Source organism: Aotus nancymaae, unplaced genomic scaffold (assembly GCF_030222135.1).
Source record: "Aotus nancymaae isolate 86718 unplaced genomic scaffold, 86718_ANA_hifiasm-v0.15.2.pri h1tg000043l, whole genome shotgun sequence".
NCBI lineage: Eukaryota > Metazoa > Chordata > Mammalia > Primates > Aotidae > Aotus > Aotus nancymaae.
The window spans coordinates 435,302-456,657 of record NW_026988457.1 but is presented as its reverse complement, the minus strand read 5'-3'; the positions used below and the strand labels follow the sequence as shown (position 1 = coordinate 456,657).

The following is a 21,356-nucleotide window of genomic DNA, read 5'->3' as shown; positions in this document are numbered from 1 at the left end:
TGTTCATACGTGTGTGTGTGTGTGTGTGTGTGTGTTTATGTGTATCTACAGTCACATGCTCATTTGCAAACACAGTGGATTTATAACTATTTGACTGTCACACAAATGATGTGTTTTGCATTGTGTTTCAATGGACAAAAATCACTGAAGTTCTGATATCTTTGGATAGAATTTCAGTGGGCCCATTGCTGAAATTGGTATTGGCTTTTAAAGGCTAATAGCTGTAGTAAAATTTAAGTGTTTGGGGGATCCACAGTACCAAAGAGAAAGAAGAAATTCAAAGACATATTGAATTACCTTTTCTAGTTTTATTTGGGATTGGTATTAATTAGTCTATAAGCAACTACACTGATTTTATTATCTCCTGTAGGAACATTTTGGGCCAGTGTCCTTTGCTGAAAATGGTCGCTTAAGGAGACAGTAAATTAAATATGAAGATTTACAGTTGAGTTAAATGAATTAAACCATTTCTTAGTGTTTGTATTTATCTTGGGATGCACAAAAGAAAAAAAATGTAGACTCACAAGAGGAAGGAAAGGAATGATCAAATCCCAGTAGTCCATGGCTGAATATCTAGCTCAGCAACTTTAAGGGGGAATTTAATGCTGATAAGAAATCCTTGTCTCTATCTGATTAACTTTTTCTCTCTGCATATGTTACTGCACCCATTCAGATTTCCTAATAAACACGTAAGTTTATTAACTGTGACAGTTAGTGTCTCATTCTATTACAGAGGATGGAACTCAGATAAATCAGATGCAAAATTTATAGTTTTCCTTAACCAAAAATGTATAGAGCTTTATCATTTGAGTTTTAACTTTAATAATTAAAAATATTACTATAAAATAATGCATGACCATTCTAGAAAGGCTGACAAATACAGAAGAAGGTAAATAGGAAAACGACCATAATCCATAAAGTCAACATCCAAAGATAATCATTGTTAACTTTTTTTGGGCAGAGAAGGGATCTTGCTATGTTGCTCAGGCTGGTCTCAAACTCTTGGCCTCGAGTGATCCTCCTGCCTCAGCCTCCCAAAGTGCTAAGACTACAGGTGGGAACCATTGCACCTGGCTGTTAAAACTTTAGTATATTTGTTTCCAATCCTTTTTTCTATGCCACTATATCAATATATATTTATATTTTTAATAGTTAAGATAATGAGTATAATTTGTGATTTTCATATCTACCTACTGGTACCATCAGCAAATCTGTATGGGTCTGCCACAACTCGATCTTTGCCTCCTTGGAGGAAAGAATTCAGCCAAGAGCAGAAGTAGGTGTAAGACAGAGGGAGAAACCAAGGCAAGTTTCACAGCAGGAGTGAGAGTTTATTAAAAAGTTTTAGAGCAGGAATGAGAGGAAGCAAACTACACTTGGCAGAGGGCCAAGCAGGCAACTTTAGAGATTCAAGGGTTTGCGTTGGTTCTTCCCTGATTTTTCCTTTGGGACGGGCTGTCCACATGCACAGTGGCCTGCGAGCACTTGGGAGGTGCTGCATGTGCGGTGTGTTTACTGAAGTTGTGTTTACGCTCACTTGAGGTGTTTTTCCCTTTACCAGTCGAGCATTCCCAGAGGAAGGTCATATACTGGTTAAACTCTGCCATTTTGCCTCTGAGTGTGCATGCTTGCCCAGCTTCTCAGATCTTATCAGGAAGCTGCTGATCACCAGCTTCCAGTGTTTTCTATCTGTTGGGAGACTGTCTGTCTCTGGTACCAGCTGTGACCAATTATCGTTTTAGAAAGACAGTTTAATAACCACCTGACTATCACCTGATGGTCACCTGACATTCTTGGGAGGATGAGCCCTCTCCTGCCCCACTCACGTCTGCCTAACTGCCAACTCTAACACTAACCCTCTTTGTCCATAAGTTCAAATGACTTCATAATAATAATAATAAGATTCCATAAGTTCAAATGACTTCATAATAATAATAATAACTATTTGCCAGGCACCATTCTAAGTGCTTTACATATGTTAATTCATCTTTACCATAGCCCTTTGACATAGATTTTACAGATGAAGCACAGAGTATCTAATGATTTCCCCAAGGTCTCACAGTTACACAGGACCACAGCCAGGATTAAACCCAGGATTTGAGGTGTACTCTGAACCACCATGATCTGGTGCTTCCCTCTAACTCAAAGCCTGCCCCAAAGCCTGTTCTCACACCCCATCCCTTGGTGATCACCTCCTTTTCAGAATTTCTCCAATGCTATACAGTACCACGAGGCACTTACTTTCCCAATGAACATGTGGAAATCAGCCTTCATCTCTGAAAAACCATTGTCACCTGCTGGCAGCCCTTTCTATGGGGGCCTTCAAGAGAAGGGAGCCAGAGGTTCAACCTTCAGGGTGCTTCAGGGGAAGGAGATCTGGATTGGAGGCAGAAGTAACTGGCCTCCAGGCCTAGCTGCATCCATCTAGACAACTCACTTCACCTGTTTGTGCCTCTTTTCTCATCTGTAAAATGACAGGGTTGGATACTCATTTACTCATTCATTCAGTACACATGAGACAGAGATTAATACAATCCATTTCCTCTCCTCTGGAAATTCATTATCCAAGGAGTACCCAGAGAAAAAAAAACTGCCGGTTCTGTGGACCATGTTGTAACAGAATCAATGGGAACACTGGGAGAGTACCTAAGGTAGGCTAGAGTGGAAAAGGGTGCAGGAAGGAAGGGGGCTGGCAAGGCTTCCCAGAGGATGAGTGGGAATTATTAACATATAGGTGCCAAGGGCCACACAAGATGGGCTGTGGTGAAAGCGTCTCTCTAGGGCTCACATCTGTGCCTCCATGCCACACTGCTGTGCACAAAACTATCCCATCTTCAGCAGGCTGCAGCAATGGCCCACATCTCAGTCCTGGAAACTCTAAGTCTGAAATCAAATCATCAGGACCATGCTTCCTCGCCTCCCCTACATGCTGGTGGTGGTTGCCCGCAATCCTTGGCACTCTTTGGCTTGGTGCTGCATCACACCTGTCTCAGCCTCTGTCTGCACATCCTGTCTGTCTTCAGATGGCTGCCTTCTTGTAAGGATGCTAATCATATTGGATCAGGAGCCCTCCCTTACTTAGCTTAAGTAATTACATTTGCAACAGCCCTGTTTTCAAATGAGTTTACATTTAGAAGTATGGGGGGTTAGGACCTCAGCATATCATTTTGGGGGAATACAGTTCTACCATAATGATCACTGTAGCCACCATCTAGTCTAGGCAACCACTGCTTGCTTACTGCTTTTATTTCTGTCCAATTCATTCTCCATTCAGCATCCCGAATGAGCTTCGTAACCCACAGACCTGAGACAGGACCAGCAAGCAGGTGGGAGCCTGGTTGGTTCTTTCAGATCCAGATGGAGAGAGTTAACACAGGACTTCTTTCCATTTAGTATATAAGGCTGGAGCCACGGGGAGATGATCAGAACACAATGACTCCTGAAGTGATTGTTGCCTGAAGATGTCAATAGATTCCCGAGGGCAAGGGCAGGGTAGACTGAGAATGTTTCTAAAAGGATCTGGGGCTCATTCTGGTTCCCTGAGGAGTTACAGGGAAGCTGAACAGGTGTTTGAATCCTCTTTGCCTCTCAGACTGGCCAAATGCCATACTTTTTAAGGAAGTACTGGTGCTTAAAGTCTTTTCCAGACTTCTCTGCAGGCACTTGCACATACTTTGCTATTAGCAGATAAGTAGCGCATACTAAAGAAACAGGCCTAATATGCATATGAAATAAATGCAGCATTCAACACAGCTTTTCCCGCCTCCCCCTAAGCAGCTCAGACCTTCTCATTCGTTATTATTGGCCTCTAAGGAAAGATCTAGAAAATCTTTAAGTCATGCTTCTGTCATTCAAATGATAATCTTTTCCCCAACTTGCTAGACTTCTGCATCACCTGGAATTCTCCAGAGAGTTGACTTTTGCCACTGCATCGATGCCTTTTGAGCACTTACAAAGGCTCCGGAGGGCGCTTCCTGAGGCACTTAGCATAGCTGTGGTGAGAAATGTATGCAGAATTTTCTCCTTTCTCTCTTACTGCATTGTTAGGCTTTTTCCCACGGTGGTCCCCCCATATCACAATTGCATATTAGGGTATCAGGGCAGTCTGATCAGAGGCCAACAACAGAATAAGAAATTAGGCTTTATTAGGGAAGCTTTCTTTTTCTGGGTAGAAACAGAGTGGGCCAAATGCAGAGACAAAGATATGAACGTGTGGATGACATTAAGGGAGAATGATGTGACTGTGCCAGTGCCTGCATTACCTCACCAGCTACAGTGTCTAGATGCTTGCAGGTCAATCGTTTATATATTGTTTTCATTTTATTCTCGTTCAGATACAGGTAGACCTTTCGTAGAGATGTACAGTGAAATCCCCGAAATTATACATATGACTGAAGGAAGGGAGCTCATCATTCCCTGCCGGGTTACGTCACCTAACATCACTGTGACTTTAAAAAAGGTAAACTTGAGCATTGCTACTCTCAGAATACTTCTACTGCAAATGAGCATAATGAAGTTTTACTTGTTTTCTCTTTCTGGGATAATTTCCTTACAGACATCTGGGCTTCTCAGTGGACTTTTCCTGTAACATCCTTTTACTATAAGGACTAGTGCTAGAAGTTATGCCAATGCATGTGGTTAAATAGAATAAAATGATAGCGGCTTAAGCATAAATCTATGTGAGTAATGAAAGAACTGAAATCGTGAAAAATTTTATGGTATTGCCACAAACCCAATTGTGTGCAAATGTGAGAAAAATCAGTTTTGCTGCTTACACAAATTAATAACTTTGCAGAGAGTTGATCATCTAGATTACTGCAGAGAAGATGGAATGTCAGCAAGCTGCACAATTATCCAGCCATTGACATGATCTGGCTTCATGCATTAGGAGCCACTACCTTGGGTTTGAACTGGCAAGTTCCTTGGTGAAAAAGGCCTGTCTCCTGTTAAGCACCTAAACTTCATCTCTTAGGGGAAAAAATAAAGGGAGCAAAGAAGGCCACACATGACACTTTTCTTTATATTATATTGTAAATTGTACATATGGAAAAGAAAAAGATTTAGGGTAGAAGCTAATAAAAACAGAAACGAAACATATGACATTCTAGCTAATTAATCAGCAGTTAGAGTTAGGAGAATACCAGGACTCAGAATTGGATAACAACTGCTCAAATGGAAAACTATGCTAAGTTCTGAGCACTTAGAATTTAAAGACAAAAAGTCAAGGCCGCCCCAGGGCAGCACCTCACACAGTGCATCACACTGCAGGCACTCAGGAAGTGTCTGGTGCTGGTAGTGGAGCCAGTCAGGCTGGAAAAGTTTAGAGAACGATTTTCAGTATTACCCATCGACCCAGAGTCCTGTAATGTGGTAGAGGAGTCTCCTTGTCCCCTTCCCTTGCATTCACTGTCCTGAGTTGTTACTCATGTAAGCCCTCAATGTAGTCCCAGAGACATTTTGGCCTCCATTACATTTGTGTGTCATTGCCAGGAATTAGAAAGTCATTATCCGGCAGAGCTGGAAACACCAGAGGAGGAGTTGAACTCCTCAGCTGGTCAAGATAAAAACACTCTGGTTCCCAGAGTGTCAGGAACTTCCCCAGGTCATACTGAGCATTTGAGCCAATATCTTGCCTTCTCATTCAGTGTTCCTGCCATCCTTCTTGACTGGTCTAGTTTGTATAGGAGGAAGACAAGGGTGGTTAAGAGCAGAGGCTGTTGCCACACTGCCTGCACTCTGACCACACTGCCACTCGTCACTGGGCAAAATAACAAGTCATCAAACCTCTCTCCACCTCACTTTCCCCATCTGAGGAACAGAGTGATGACAGTAGTACCACCTCACATTGCTGTCAGAAAGGTTACGTCAGGCGATATATGGAAAGCACTTAGAACAGTATGTAAGTACAAGATAAGCCCTATTCAAGAATTAGCTTCAGTATTATTTAACAGTTTAATAACCAATACTGTACTTGATGTATTACCAAGTCATGTTTTCAATAGCATGGCACTCTCCCCTTACTTATCTGAGATAATTATTGCTATATGATTAACATGGAAAACACCATGTGGAGAGGGAAACTTTCTCTTTCATGCGAGCGCTAATGCAGATGCGTCTTTCGGTCATTAGGAGCATTCCAAAATTCCCATATAAAAATCTGGGGCTGGTGGGAGTCTATTTACTCTGTTTTTCTGCCCAAGATCTGCAGTGCACAATTTAAAAAGAAAGAAAAAGAAGTGTAAAATTTTAACAGGGATTTTGGTTTGGCACATCTATACTAAAAATATTCTAACCTAGGACATATTTCTGCCGACATGAAGTTAATATCTTTCCCTTTCATTTCTCTTATTGTCTCTTTTCTTCTAATTTTCTGTCCCCTCCCTCTCCTCTTCACATGTCTGCTTTGGCAGAGCCATGGTCAGCTGCAGACAGACCTTGCTGCCCAGGGCTTCCTTTCGAGGCTGAGATCCACCTACTGAGCTGCCTACAATTCTTACACATGCGGTGATGGCCACAGATGATGGGCTACACAGTCTTTTACTGCTTTAGAGCTTGTCAGCTAAACGTAAAGTTACTTTGTCAATGGAATACTACCGACAGCTGTAATGGATAGATGAGAGTAAGAGAAACACTTTGAAGGAAATTTTAGTATTTTTTAAATTGTAGTGAGGAAGTCTGTCTGCAAACCTTTCTTTTAGATTCAGCACATGCTTGTTTTCACTTATTTGTGAAGTACCATAGATTTCAGTCCCTGACTTAAATTTTTCTGGGTTTTTTCCTTTGTTTGCCCTAAATTAGAAGAGAAGATTTTTTTCCCCATGGAATACATTCCTAAGTTTACACGTAGCATCTTGATTTACTAAAACATGAAATGAATCCTGTAATTGCCTTAAGTTCTTCATAAGCAGGATGTAATTAATTTCAAACCCAAAGAACACCGATAACACATACAGATGTAGGCATAGTCCCTGGAAGAGAGGTGTTAGTGGCTTCTGGACTAGAAATTTCTGCCATAGTATCACAAACCCAGATCAGCTCCTTCAGCAAACAGTAGAAATAAATGATAACTGGCTAGAGAGAGGGATGTCAGGTGTACTTTTTAAAAGGCAATAGAAAATGTTTCAAGCTTCTTTATGGCTCTTTGGTATTTCCTTTATAATCTGTTGGGGGAAAGTAATTTGGTTTTTTCCCCCCTTTTCAACTGGGAATAAGTAATAGCGGTAGTTGGAGTCTACCACCACTGAAATCAGGCTGGCAACTTGGCATCAAGGGAATTTGACTGGGTCACTTAATGGAGCCATGACCCTTTATAAATAAAGTTTAATCCCAAGGCAGACTGTTTATCTTGTAGTCTTTAAACGTTATGTTCTTGATGTCAGAAGAAGGCATAAGGAGAAAGTCAAATCATAGATTATTTTCTTCTGTTTGGACTCACCATGCTTGGGAATACTTCTAAGCATTAGAGAGCGTTTCATTCATTGCAGAGTCTCTGACCTCCAAGCTCCTCCTTCACTATCAGCAGCTTCAGCTTCCGGGAGTTTCCCTCCCTGAGGCAGAGCTGATGCCTTCCTTGTGATGCAGCAGGATTCTCAGAATGACAACCCCAGTGAATGCCAAGTTAATGTTATGAATCTTGGAGGACCTAGAATTATTTACACTCTTTTGAAGACAGCCACTTCTTTTATAAACCATGCAAAATGGGAGGACAAGCTATGGCTTGTTAAAAGCTCTGGATGATGAAGACAAATGAGAATAATCTGGCAGCCCCAGTAGAAAAAATGCTAATTGGTTTCTCTCTCTCTCTCTCTTTTTTTTTTTCTGAGACGGAGTTTCGCTGTTGTTGCCCAGGTTGGAGTGCAATGGTGTGATCTCGGCTCGCTGCAACCTCTGCCTCCTGGGTTCAAGCGATTCTCCTGCCTCAGTGTCTCGAGTAGCTGGGATTACAGGCATGTGCCACCATTCCTGGCTAATTTCTGTATTTTTAGTAAAGACAGGGTTTCACCATGTTGGACAGGCTGGCCTCGAACAGCTGATCACAGCTGATCCGCCCACCTCGGCCTTCCAAAATGTTGGAATTACAGGCGTGAGCCACCACGCGCGGTCTGTTAATTGGTTTCTCTACTGAGGGTCTGACCAGATTATTATGAAGATTCCCAGAGGCCAAAGAGTTATGGGTTCCCACTAAAAGTCTGACATGACAACTAGGTCTATCCTGGGTAGGTGCCACTTGTTGCCAAGGCTGATAGTACATTATCATAATTACTATAATTTATCATAATGCAATTATCTTTTGCTACATGCAAAGAAAACGCAAAAACCAATTATAACAAACTAGAGTTTTTAACCTAGTTTGTTATAAGCAAACAACAGAGTTTCACTATTTTCGTTTTAGATGAAAAATCATGTTTCCACAAACTGCTAGTGAAACAATATTGCCAACAGTGCTAATAGGACCTTGTTAACGCATGTCTCTTCTTTTTCAGTTTCCACTTGAAACTCTGATCCCTGACGGAAAACGAATAATCTGGGACAGTAGAAAGGGCTTTATCATATCAAATGCAACATACAAAGAAATAGGGCTTCTGACCTGTGAAGCAACAGTCAATGGACATTTGTATAAGACAAACTATCTCACACATCGACAAAGTAAGTGATACTTCAAAGGCATGCTTCAAAGGCATGAACATAAGCTGAAGTGCATTGTATTTTATCTGCATAATGAAATCTTAATTAAAAATAATTTCTCTCTTATGCTTGCAGCCAATACAATCATAGATGTCCAAATAAGCTCACCACCCCCAGTCAAATTACTTAGAGGGCATACTCTTATCCTCAACTGTACTGCTACCACTCCCTTGAACACAAGAGTTCAAATGACCTGGAGTTACCCTGATGAAGTGAGTGACCCATTTTTCTATTTCTTCTGCAGGACAGTATTTTTAGCAAGTGAGATCCCACGGGGTTTTTGAGATGGGAAAAATCAGAAAATCCTGACTCCTGTGGCAGTGTTAGTCAATAAAGAAGCTTTGGGTTTGGTTCGAGTGCTTTCTTTGCCTGGCATTTCATGAGTGTGATATGCATAGATACTGTCTTTTGATGTCTGGGAGTTTTGTTTTGAAGAGTGTAGACGTATTTTGATTGCATGATTCTAGGTGGAAAAAAAGAGATTGTTTCATTCTTGGAAACTATTCTGTAGGATTTAGAGATGAGAGGGAAATTTATCACTAAATGCCAGGCAGGGACTGCCTTTTGTAACAACAACAACAACTTTCCAGGAGGCTGTCTCTGTCAGCGCATTCATTTAAGATACTGGCAGACAGTCAGGCACCTGATTGGAGCATGTTTGGAAAAGATATTACAACCCAGCCATCCAATATTCCATTTGTTAAGTGTCAGGGGAGCAATTCTGTCCTTCAGAAAAATGAGAAGAATGAAGACTGAGTTGGGTTCCCTTATTCAAATCGAACATCCTTGCAAACAATAACTGTTTTAAAAATGTATAGATGGAGAAACCATGATAAACTGTTATGGAAATTTTGACAGTAGTTCTAGTCTCTATTTCTTGTGTGTCAGCATGATTTATGTGGCATATCTCAAGTGCAATCATTTGTTATGTCGTTCAGATTGCCCAATTACAAAGTCAATTTATGATTAAATTATGCATCAACCCCAAGCTACTGTTGTTTTTCATTGACATTTCTTGCCATGGAAATGGAATAACTTAGCAACAAAACCATGTAACAGGTGCCCTGTGGGGACACATTGAGGACTTATCAGTCATAAACTATTTTCTAGGAGTGGTATTATTTCATTTAAATAAAAATGATATGGCTGGTAGCAATATTTTCTGGGTTTTAATAGAAATCAAATATTCTCAGTAACTGCCAAGAGGGAAGAAACTTTTATCCTGCAGCATTGCTCCTGTAAGAGTATCTACAGTACATCTATTAAATGCCAATAATCTTCTAAAACAGCACTGTCCAACAGAACTTTCTGTGATGGAAATATGCTGTATCTGTGCTCTGGTATGGTGCCACTAGCCACATATGGCAGATGAGAAACTGAATATGACTAGTGTGACTGAGGAAATGAATTTTCAATTTTGTTTAATTTTAATAGCCACACGTGGCTGGTGGCTGCAGTACTGGGCAAAGCAATTCTAAAACACAGGATGAATTCTTTCCCAAGTCAGAAGCAATACCAGTGTTACTCAACTTGGCAAAGGAAGAAGTAGTACCCGTATAAATAGAGCTGCAGAAAGCTCCCTCAGTCTGTCATGTCAGGGGACTGGTTCTCTGACTTTTGATAGCGGCAATTGACTTTTCTCTCTGGTTATTGCTGAGAATGAAGAAAATGGTCTCAACATGTGTCTGTCTGTTCCAACAGGGGAGTAAAAGGACAGGTGGGTAGAAGTTTATTAAACATGGCACAGAGGAGAATTAAGCTCAAGACCCAAAGATCAGTTCTGGGCAGCTCCCAAAGTCTTTTCCATGCTCCTCCTCTCCGCCCTCCACAACTATGGGGAAGGATTGAGAGGTGAACATCACTTATTAGTTATAAAATATAATGCTAAAAAAAAAAGAGAAGGCAACATAATCTTGTCTTCTAAAAACAGTGAGCAAGGTTGTCATTGTGGCCAGGTCAGATTGCTGAGCCTAAGGCCGATTCTTGGTCTTCCCTGAGACAAACCTGGGACAGCACCTTCCAAGTCTTGGTTTAACCCATTGATGGCTCTGCATGTCCTTGGATCCATTGACTATGATTTAGCCAACATGGGCAAGCACTGCTCAAATAGGGAAATAATGAAACTATAGGATTGTTTCACTTTAGTAAGTATAGCCAAGACTCATTATCTTTTCCTTCAGATCTAGTAGGGACAAAAAAGGAAACTCACATGGTGATTTAGTGAAAGAAGCACTATCATTAAGCCAGATACTAAGGCTTATGATTGTCCATGTTTGTGTGTGATATCTATGCCTAGGGAACAGGTTACTGTGTAGAGAGGTATGTGTGCCAGAGGAAGGACACTAGATTTATACTCAAAAGACCTGAGTTCCTGGCCAACTTGGGCCAGGGTGTCACTTCCTTCAGTTTTTTCATCAGTAAAAGGGCAGTCAGCCTGCCAATCTCACGAGGTTATTGGGACAAACAATTGAGATAGTATATGTGAAAGTGCATTTGAAGAAAATTAAGTGCTAAATAAATCCTACTATGCCACATATTTGAAGCGCCTCTAGGCACAGATGTAATTTCCAAACATTGTGCCCTAGGTGGATTTGACATGATTCTTAGCATAAAACAGAAGCTGTTGTCAAAATAGTGATCTAAGAAATGTTTAAATGCTATGTAACTATAAACATGAACACTCACTCTTTCTACATTTGTTACACATTTTGTTTCTAGAAAAATAAGAGAGCTTCTGTGAGGCGACGAATTGACCAAAGCAATTCCCATGGCAACATATTCTACAGTATTCTTACTATTGACAAAGTGCAGAACAAAGACAAAGGACTTTATATTTGTCGTGTAAGGAGTGGACCATCATTCAAATCTGTTAACACCTCGGTGCATATATATGGTAAGCACAGTTCAGCATTGCCGACTCATGCTATGCTTTCTAATCATCGTAGATGTCTGTGTTCTCTAAACAAGTCTATTTTCTGTTGGCCAAGAGTTACATTACCATGAATGAATACGACTATGCCATGGTTCCCTCCTCCCCCTGTCAAAAAGCAAACACATTAAGTACTCTTTAAATTTAATACTTTTGAATTGATCACAGTCCGTCCTTTAGATGTTTATTATGGCTAATAATTTGGTTAGAACCTAATATATTTATGAAATTCTTAGTGTTCTATATAGACAAAATAGAAAAAGATGATGAGTTTTTTGTTTTTTTGTTTTTTTTTGAGACGGAGTTTTGCTCTTGTTACCCAGGCTGGAGTGCAATGGCGCGATCTCAGCTCACCGCAACCTCCGCCTCCTGGGTTCAGGCAATTCTCCTGCCTCAGCCTCCTGAGTAGCTGAGATTACAGGCACGTGCCACCATGCCCAGCTAATTTTTTGTATTTTTAGTAGAGACGGGGTTTCACCATGTTGACCAGGATGGTCTCGATCTCTTGACCTCGTGATCCACCCGCCTCGGCCTCCCAAAGTGCTGGGATTACAGGCGTGAGCCACTGCGCCCGGCCAAAGATGATGAGTTTTAACTTTATCACCTAAGAAAAATTTCCCAGGTACTACCATGAATTAGAGCAACAAAAATATGGTATACTAAATCATTTAGAATTAATGCCATTTTATCCCTGCTTTTACTCTCATGGAATCCTAATGTTGTTGCTTAATTTCAGCATGCAAATTCTAAAAAGAAAATGCTTAATGACCTTATTTCCGTTGCTGAAAAGGAAACAGTGAAGAGGGCAGAAACTATGGAACAATTCTATCAGTAACCTTTTATTTCCTTTTGTCTTTCCCCAGTTGATTTTTGGTATCAAATTAGTTGTTTTAGGGTGCCCAGAGCAATTTTTTCTCACCTGGCTCATAGTGGCCCGGTAGATTTTTAGAAATATCTTCCCACTTTCTTGTTACTGTGATACAGATATTTAAGGTGTTTCACTTTCTGTTGCTCTGCCACTGTTTTATGTTGCTAGGACTCGATACCATTTGATTTGAAAGGAGTTCACCAATGAGAGTGCTTTTAAAGTATCCTATTCATTGATCAACATTTGGTCTCATTGATAGGCTCCATCATAATTCAGCTCTGTTTATTTACTCATTGATTCCACCTTCCCTTAATGAGGCCCTAGGGTTTTGTTTACGGAAATTATTTTCTAATGTATTTTCACTTCTCCTTTCAAAGATAAAGCATTCATCACTGTGAAACATCGAAAACAGCAGGTGCTTGAAACCGTAGCTGGCAAGCGGTCTTACCGGCTCTCTATGAAAGTGAAGGCATTTCCCTCGCCAGAAGTTGTTTGGTAGGACCATACTTATTTCCATAACAGTCTAAGACATGCTTTGTAAGTGGGAAGCTGCAAGAGCCTAATGACTTGAATTTCTGACAAAATACCAAGAGACGTTCCTTAGTCAGCCCTAGAGAGCTCAGAACTCTGTAGATTCTCGGGTGGTGGAGGGGAGAAGAGTTGGGGGAAAGGAAATAATGTAGCAAGATAAGCAAGAGATGAGATTTGTCTGAGCAGTGTGGTCAGTCTCTTACTGTGGCTAACTTTCTGCATCTCTAAACCTTCCTATGATGTCAACATTCCTTGAATGGGATGTGTCGGGCAATGACTAGGAAGCATTTTGAATATGTAACATGCTCTATTAACCCTGAAGAAGTGGGCTCTTGTAATGAGAATGCTGAAAATAATTCTTTTATATACAGCTGGGTTGAAAGTTCCAGTCTTGTTTTAAAATTAAACAAACATTAATAGAGACAAGACTTACTCATTTGAAGGGGGGGGGGACGCATGGGCCTACTTGAACTAATTAAGTTTTTTTTGGCTAGAAGGATACGTATTCAAAACCTCCTTCTGCAGTTGCTTTTTAAAATAATAGTACAACACCTGATGTAAAACAATGTAATCTGTTTATGATCTGCAATCATTTTATAAAATTACTGTTAAATGCCAATATCTTTGGCTTAAGGCATTACATTTTATACAAAGGGTATAGTATAAAACTGATTAGCAAAACAATCCTGTGGTGCCACTTTAGAATCTCCCTAACCAGAGCTGATTTCGCTTTCAATATCATATGACAGGAGTGTTTGTTTTCAGTTCCCTCAAATACTTAATAGGGAATTAAAGAGAAAATGTAAACTTTGTGCTGTCTTCATGCCATTGCAGTAAAAAAGTGATCTTTTCTGCTTCATAATATCAAAAACATTTAGTAGCAAATTTTTAGGTTTAATAGTAAATTGAATCGTAATTAATGACTCCAGGAAGTACATTCACTCCTCCAGTGTCTGCAAGCACACTCATCTGTTACTGTTGATTTCTTCAGTAACTATGTAGCAAGGGCATTAAAAAAAAAAATTCAATCCACCATCAAAAATGCTGACTCGTTAATGAGAAGTAATTTTAAGTAATACCAAGACAATATTTGTAATCACAAAGTGTAGGATCCTCATTTTAATTACTTTGGAACTGAGACTCACTAGTAATGGGAATTTGTTTGCAGGACTTTATAATCATGCATGATACTGAACTAAATTCCCAATATTATACTTTTATACAGAACATAATAAACTCCTAATGGATTAAAACTGCCTATTTAAAGAACTGTGCATTTTAATGAAATCATAGAATTTTAGAGTTATAAGGAATCTTTGAGAACCTCTAGAAAATCTGAGAAAATTGAAGCCCAATCTAGTTAGTCATGTGTACAGCAGCCTGCAGTGAGTAGCAGGGCCAGGTCAAGCATCCAGGCCTCTGACTGTCAGTTCTGTTTGCAATAGAATGGTATCAGTGCACGTATTTGAAATGTTTTTTAAATTTCTTTAAGTTTATGCTTTCTGTTTGTTTTGTGCCTTAACTGTTCTTCCTCAGAGGAAAGATCTTGATAATCTTGATTTCACTCTAGTTTATGAAAGGGACAACTGGTGTGACAATTTACATAACTAATAAGAAGTCCACATGAGACCACAATAGGAAAGTCTATTTTTATTTTTATCTGGAGAAGTGATCTAGTTGATCTGACTTACAATGGCCCTTATACTGCTGATGGAGCCTCATGGAAAACTCTGAAAAACATCTCGGATGGAATCAGAGCCCCTGCCTCTCTGGGTTAATACCTAAGTCACAGTGGCCACCAGTATCCCTGTGGGCCCACTAAACTACTGCTTTTCTATGTTCTCTCACTTAATTCTTCCTCCTTGCCAATAAATATGAAGTGCTACCCAGTCTAAAAATCTTATCTGCCTTTACTGAAAAGTTAATGCCTACGTTTTAAAAATCAACACTGATGATCAAAGGTCTGAAACTGATCGACTTGAGCTCACACACTTAAATGACAGTTATCAAAGTGATATTGAAAGCCTGTATAAAATGACTTATTAATCATGCTTTTAACCACAGGTTAAAAGATGGGTTACCTGCGATTGAGAAATCCGCTCGCTATTTGACTCATGGCTATTCGTTAATTATCAAGGACGTAACTGAAGAGGATGCAGGGAATTATACAATCTTGCTGAACATAAAACAGTCAAATGTGTTTAAAAACCTCACTGCCACTCTAATTGTCAATGGTAAGTTTGCTACTCATACTTTCTTCTGGTTCTGGTGGGGAACAAATTAATGAAAATGTGTGAATTCAAAAGTCAGCATAACAACATCAAAGATAACAAAATTTTAAATGATCATTTTGAAAACCACTTCTGTTCCCATCGTAACGATCTCGTGTTTGTTTGTTGTATTCCACAGACAGCATGATCTTTTATCGTTGTAATCACAATGTATATACCATGGAATCAAATTATTAATATTCTTAAAACCCTGCTGTAATTTATTTAAATCTGTATTTTCTTTACAAATAGGGGGGTTTATTTGTTTTTTGTTTGTTTCCCTGACATCAAAACCGATGAGAATGTGGTCCTTCATGTGTGACCCAGGAGAAAGTCATTTGAACAGCTTTTGACTTCTGTCCCGTTCTTCATCTCCTTTCCAGTGAAACCCCAAATTTACGAAAAGGCCGTGTCATCGTTTCCAGACCCAGCTCTCTACCCGCTGGGCAGCAGACAAATCCTGACATGTACCGCATATGGTATCCCTCAACCTACAATCAAGTGGCTCTGGCGCCCCTGTAATCATAGTCATTCCGAAGCAAGGTAGGGACAGTCAGTTTTTTTACTAACTTTCAAATAATTTTTGACACCTAGAATTAAGATTTTTTAATGCAGATGAGAATCTGCAGATGGGATGTATGTATATTTGAGGCAAAGACTCTCCCTGCCTTGTAAAAAGGTGGGCAACAGCTATACTTCTTTGTTACTGAATATACTCTATCATTGGCTAAAAATTTCATAATTTTTCTATCTAGTTTACAGTTTTAGAAGCATAAACACAAAACTAAGTCCCTCCCATGAGCTGTTACCTGAGCTCAGGTTGGAACTCTGGTCTCCTGTTTTTCAATTGAAGATCCCCAGACTTTGGCTATACCACTGTGTCAGCTGCATTAGCATTCCCATTTTTCATTTTGTATTCATTGAATCTGATCCAAATTCTTCCCAACACCGATGATCACTATGTTTCCCACTTTGGGGCTTTGCCTGCCTCCTAAGAGCACCTTATTTATCAAACCCCATGGCTTAGCTCTTATGTCACCTTCTCTGTGAACCCTCCTGACTACCGCATTCAGAATCACTTCTTCCTCTTCAATATGAATAGCATTTTGTTCATGCCATTGTTACATCACTTGATGCACACAGGTTTGTCTCTCTCTAAGCTAAGAGCTGATTGAGAGCACCCCTATATCTTTAGGCTGGACCAAGGCTGGCACACAGTAGATGCTCAGTGTGTATTTGCTGAATGAATACATCCCTACCCTCTGCAAATTGTGCAGCATTTCCTTGCATCCTGTTGATGACTGAGCCTTGTTTGCTTTTTCCCCTTTTTGTTTAGTCTAGAGGGATGATACTAAGGATAGTTCATGGGAGCAAATTTGAAGAACAGGAATAGAATTGATAGGTGCAACAATAATATATTATTGAAACTGCCCAAGAATTATCATTATGCCAAACTATTTTCCTTATTACTTTTAACTCCACTTGTAGAGTGTTCAGGAGAATTGTTATTTAAAACAAACACACACACACACACAAACAGGTTGATAGGAAAAGTAAACAAAGCATAATTCTAACGTAGACAGATAGAAGTAGCTATTTGATTTTCTAGGTTCTTCCCACAATTCCAATTCTTCGTCTTGTATTTTAATGTTTTGCTTAGGGTGTATTACTCTCAGAATGGAAAGTTACTGGTGAGTTATGGAATTCCTGGGAAGTAGCTATTTCCACACATCTGATTTCTCATTTGACTGTCATTTTCTAAGAATAGATATATAGAGGACTTACAAATCTTAAATACCTTCTTTACCACTGTGAATGTTTAACACAAAAGACAGTGAGATCTACTGAAATTCTATACTATTTTGTCAATTTGGGGTATGCATCAATATTTATGGACCCATCCCTTTAGGGTCTTGACATAATGTGCCAACTTAACATGCAAATAAATAAAAAATAGCTAAATACTTGAAGCTATTAGATTTGGATAAAAGTGTAGTCTTGAATTTTTCTGAAAAACAAAGCCTTTTCTAAATATATTTAAATTTTGTTTTGGCAATATTAAACCTAAATTTTCTATTCTATCTAGGATTAGAACTAGTAACTATGTTAGAAAATAACAATTATGAGTGTTAGAATATAATATTATAAATTGGGGTTTAAATGATGCTAATAAAATATGGTTTGGGGAATGAGGCCAGCTCAAATGGAACTTTGTAAACATTAGCTTTCTTTCCAATTTCCTTGTGGTATATGGGATCTTTCTTTTGTGTTATGGAGTAAGTTCGCCAAGGCCTGAAAATAGGTCTTATTCCTTTCGAAATTATCTCAAGACTCAGAGTGTTACCTAAAATGTTTGTTGGCCATTTGAATTATTCTCTGTTAAAGGCATTTGTTTTTTCACTGCTTACAAGACTGATCAGAAATGAAAGTTTAAGTTTCCATATGCTTTATTTCTTTAATATGCTGTTGCTTGAAATGTACACATCTTTGTACATCAAGCTCTTGTTCTTTAGCCAGCAGGTACTAATTGAGTAGCCTACCTGTGTTAGGCCCAGCTTTGGTGCTTGGTGGTTAAATCAGTACAGTTAACTTAGGAGTATTTCAGAAATATATGTAGAATCCTTGTACACTAGAAAATAAACAGAACCACTCTTTCACCCTGTCAGAGAGATGAAGCTAAAATTTACAGATAAATGAAGCCCTCTTCAATTACCAAAAGTTCTCAAATATGACTTTATATAAACATATTTGTGTATACTTAGATTAACTTAGATTCAGTTGTAGACAGGAATTTTAGTAACACATGAGTAAGGAATGCTCTATTGCACTTATTTTGAGTTATATGGTAACATATTTGCATATTGGTGTTTACACATGACCATCAAAAGAGACTGGGTGACTAATACATGCACACTACTCTCAAATATGTAGAATAATTCCTGGCATTTAAATTTTAGGCCCTAGTGAAAGGGCGTATCTATGTATACCCACAGCCAAAGCATTCATTTAGTTTAAGGGCCAAATGTAGTTGTTTAAGGAGCTCAAAACTATTAATTGGTTTAATATGCCCAGATAGTTAATGTATCTAATATAGAAAGAGGTTCAGACCTAACTCAAATTGCTTAGTTTCCTAGAGTCTAATAAATATGTAAATATATTAAGCTATCAGAACTACTGACAGTTTAACTAGAAATTTATCCCTTTTAAAAAAAAGTGGTAAAATGTTTTATGAAAGCAAGGTAAGTTGTAACTGAGTAATATTGTGGTTTTTGTTTTCCCTAGAATTTGTTCTTATAAAACATTAGGAATAAAAGAGAGGAGGGAAAGGATGATTACTTTTAAACTCATACAGGTAATGAACCAAGAAGAAATAAAGCAGAACCTTTCCCCTTTTTAGTTTTTTTGCATTAAAAAAGGAAAGTGGGGCCAGGTGCAGTGGCTCATGCCTGTAATCCCAGCACTTTGGGAAGCTAAGGCAGGCGGATCACCTGAGGTCAGGAGTTTGAGACCAGCCTGGGCAACATAGTGAAACCCTGTCTCTACTTAAAATACAAAAATTATCTGGGTGTGGTGGCAGGCACCTATAATTCCAGCTACTTGGGGGGCTGAGGCAGGAGAATCGCTTGAACCCAGGAGTCGGAGGTTGCAATGAACCAAGATCATGTCACTGCACTCCAGCCTGGGCAACAAGAGTAAAACTCTGTCTCAGAAAAGCAAACAAACAAAAAAACAACAAAGGAAAGTGATAAGAAAACTATGATATTTCTATTGAATATTAATAACACAAAAATAAGTTATCAACACTGAATGAGGCGGAACTTTTTCTTTTTCCCATCTTCAGCCAACTGGTAGACTTCTAAAGAGATATTCCCAGACCTGCTCCCATGAGTCTGAGCAAAAAGCCAGAGAACATCATAAGTATGTTGAGCATATAGTGCCTTTCATATGTCTGTAGTTGGCGGCCTCTGTTCATATAAAATAAAGATACTGATACACACTTCATAGAGAGACTATGAGGATCGAATAAGGTAATGTCCTTAGAAAGCTACAGAATGCCACAGATTTGCAAGGTTGTAATCCTGCCTTTAAATAAGTCCCAAGAACCTTTCATGAACTTGAAAGAATATTTCTGCCTACTACAGAGCTAGTTTCACAACAGTAAGCAGTTTTATCAAACATTTCTGAGAAATAAATGCAAATTATGAAATGTAAAATACAGTTGTGTTGTGCTTTAAAAATAGAAATTTAGTAGGTCTGAGGTGGAGGGTGGCTGTGGAATTGAGGAAAATATGACTTTTCAGAAGAAGAAAAATTAAGGAACTATAGAAGAGTTAGACAGAAGTAAAAGGAAGAGTAAATGGAAGGGTGTCATGAGGGAATGAAGTAACTCTCCCAGTTTGTGTGACCTGCCCCATTCATTGGTTTCCTGTCATGAGAGGAAGTGGTTCTGCCCTGTGGGTTGGCTGAGGCTGGGGTGGGGCTAAGTGGGCATGTTGGGGAGCTGACGCCTGCTCGGCCAGTCCACTTTCGATTTTTAGAACTTCACGTTCCCCCTGCATTTTGAACAACTAAGTAGTACTAGTAAACCCCCCAAGGACTGAGCTCCACTTGCTCTTACAGTCCTCCGTGAGCTGTGCCACAGTGCTGATGCAGCCTCTCAGGAGATGCTATTTGGATAAGATTGTCCATGGCAAGGAGGTTGGTTCATTTCTAAAGGAACAATAATAATACAAGATTGGAGGGAAGGGGACCTTCTCTGGGGAATGGAAAGGGTGGATTTGAGGAACCCAGGAAAGGATGGGGCAAGGAGTCTTGGTATAATCAGTTTGTACTGCAGATCACTATTTTCTCAGGAAGAATCTAAGATGTTGAAAGCCTACTTTTCTTTATATGTGCTTGAATACCAAGGAGACCCTCGGGTAGCTGACTGGAGAATTGTGTGGCTTGAGTGGGTCTTTGCGCTCATCTGTTTCCCACAAACATGGATGGTGAGGGGCTTCTGCTGATCTCTTTCCTGGCACTCTCATGAGCTCCGATCATCTCCTCCATGGGTGTCCAGGGTCCACCTGGTTGTTTCTGAATTGTCTTTTCTTCTTTCTGAAACTAAGGTCTGTATCTAAAATATTGAATGTGCTTGGGTCTTTACTCTAGGGAGGTTCAATGCCTGCAGCCTTTCATTACTGCAGTTTAGTTTTGAGAGCACACATTCTTTAGATCACAGTCCAGTTTAATTCTCTCTCCCCATCTAACTATCACAGATCATAATTTCGGAGGAATAAGTAACACTGGTTGATTATAATAGACAGAGTTGTACCACATACTATGTTATTCCCCTCTAATGGGGGGAAAAAAAACTTTGGTATCATTGTGTTTTTTGTGAAAAAAAATCTCATTTTCTTTATAAGCTACCTGTGATAACTAGCCAAAATATGTAGAGAAACATTTCTATCTACAGTGCATTAATATTGCTGACATCCTACAAAGCAATTTTGCATGTCTGGTACTCAATCTAAATATACTGTCAACCATCTGCTCATCACACAAATATTTATTAGGCACAACCATGTGCAAAACAAAAACGTAAATACCACTTGTCTTTAGCATTTATGTTTGCATTATACAAGATTAAACATATTTGGTGATTACTTATTGGATCTATATATGTACCTGCAAAATATCTACTACATCCTCCCAAGGATAGAGACCTGGGAATCAAGGAAGCAGGTTCTATTCTTGGCATAGTCCCTGACTTCTGCATGACCTTGGCCAGTTATTTAATCTGTGTTTCTATTTCCCCTTCTGTAAATGGCAATGACTGTGCTTCCCCTTTCCTAGAATGAATTAACTTAGAGAATCACTGTAAATTATGTTTTCTTCCTTCAAAAAGGCTTGAAACTATTTCCCAGTGGTTGCACACTGATATTTCCCTTCTGTTTCCTATAAATTGTAAGGCAATTTGACCATTAACTCTGAGGATCAGTGACAAATTAACAGAAAATTTCAGCTTTTGAAAGTAGAATCATTGTCAGACAAGTCTTAAATGGAGGTACAAACTCTATGATGCAGAACTGAC

General features: G+C 39.3%; 1 protein-coding gene across 2 annotated transcripts in view; it reads left to right on the top strand.

Annotated features, from left to right (window-relative positions):
- FLT1 (fms related receptor tyrosine kinase 1) overlaps positions 1-21,356 on the top strand; it is a 192,658-nt gene that overhangs the window by 53,321 nt on the left and 117,981 nt on the right. For both annotated transcript variants that reach the window (XM_021676188.2, XM_021676189.2), the window contains exons 4-10: positions 4,335-4,459; positions 8,484-8,646; positions 8,761-8,897; positions 11,404-11,578; positions 12,860-12,977; positions 15,078-15,247; positions 15,667-15,826. In XM_021676188.2, the coding sequence (XP_021531863.2) occupies positions 4,335-4,459; positions 8,484-8,646; positions 8,761-8,897; positions 11,404-11,578; positions 12,860-12,977; positions 15,078-15,247; positions 15,667-15,826 (1,048 nt within the window). The remainder of the gene's footprint in view (positions 1-4,334; positions 4,460-8,483; positions 8,647-8,760; positions 8,898-11,403; positions 11,579-12,859; positions 12,978-15,077; positions 15,248-15,666; positions 15,827-21,356) is intronic.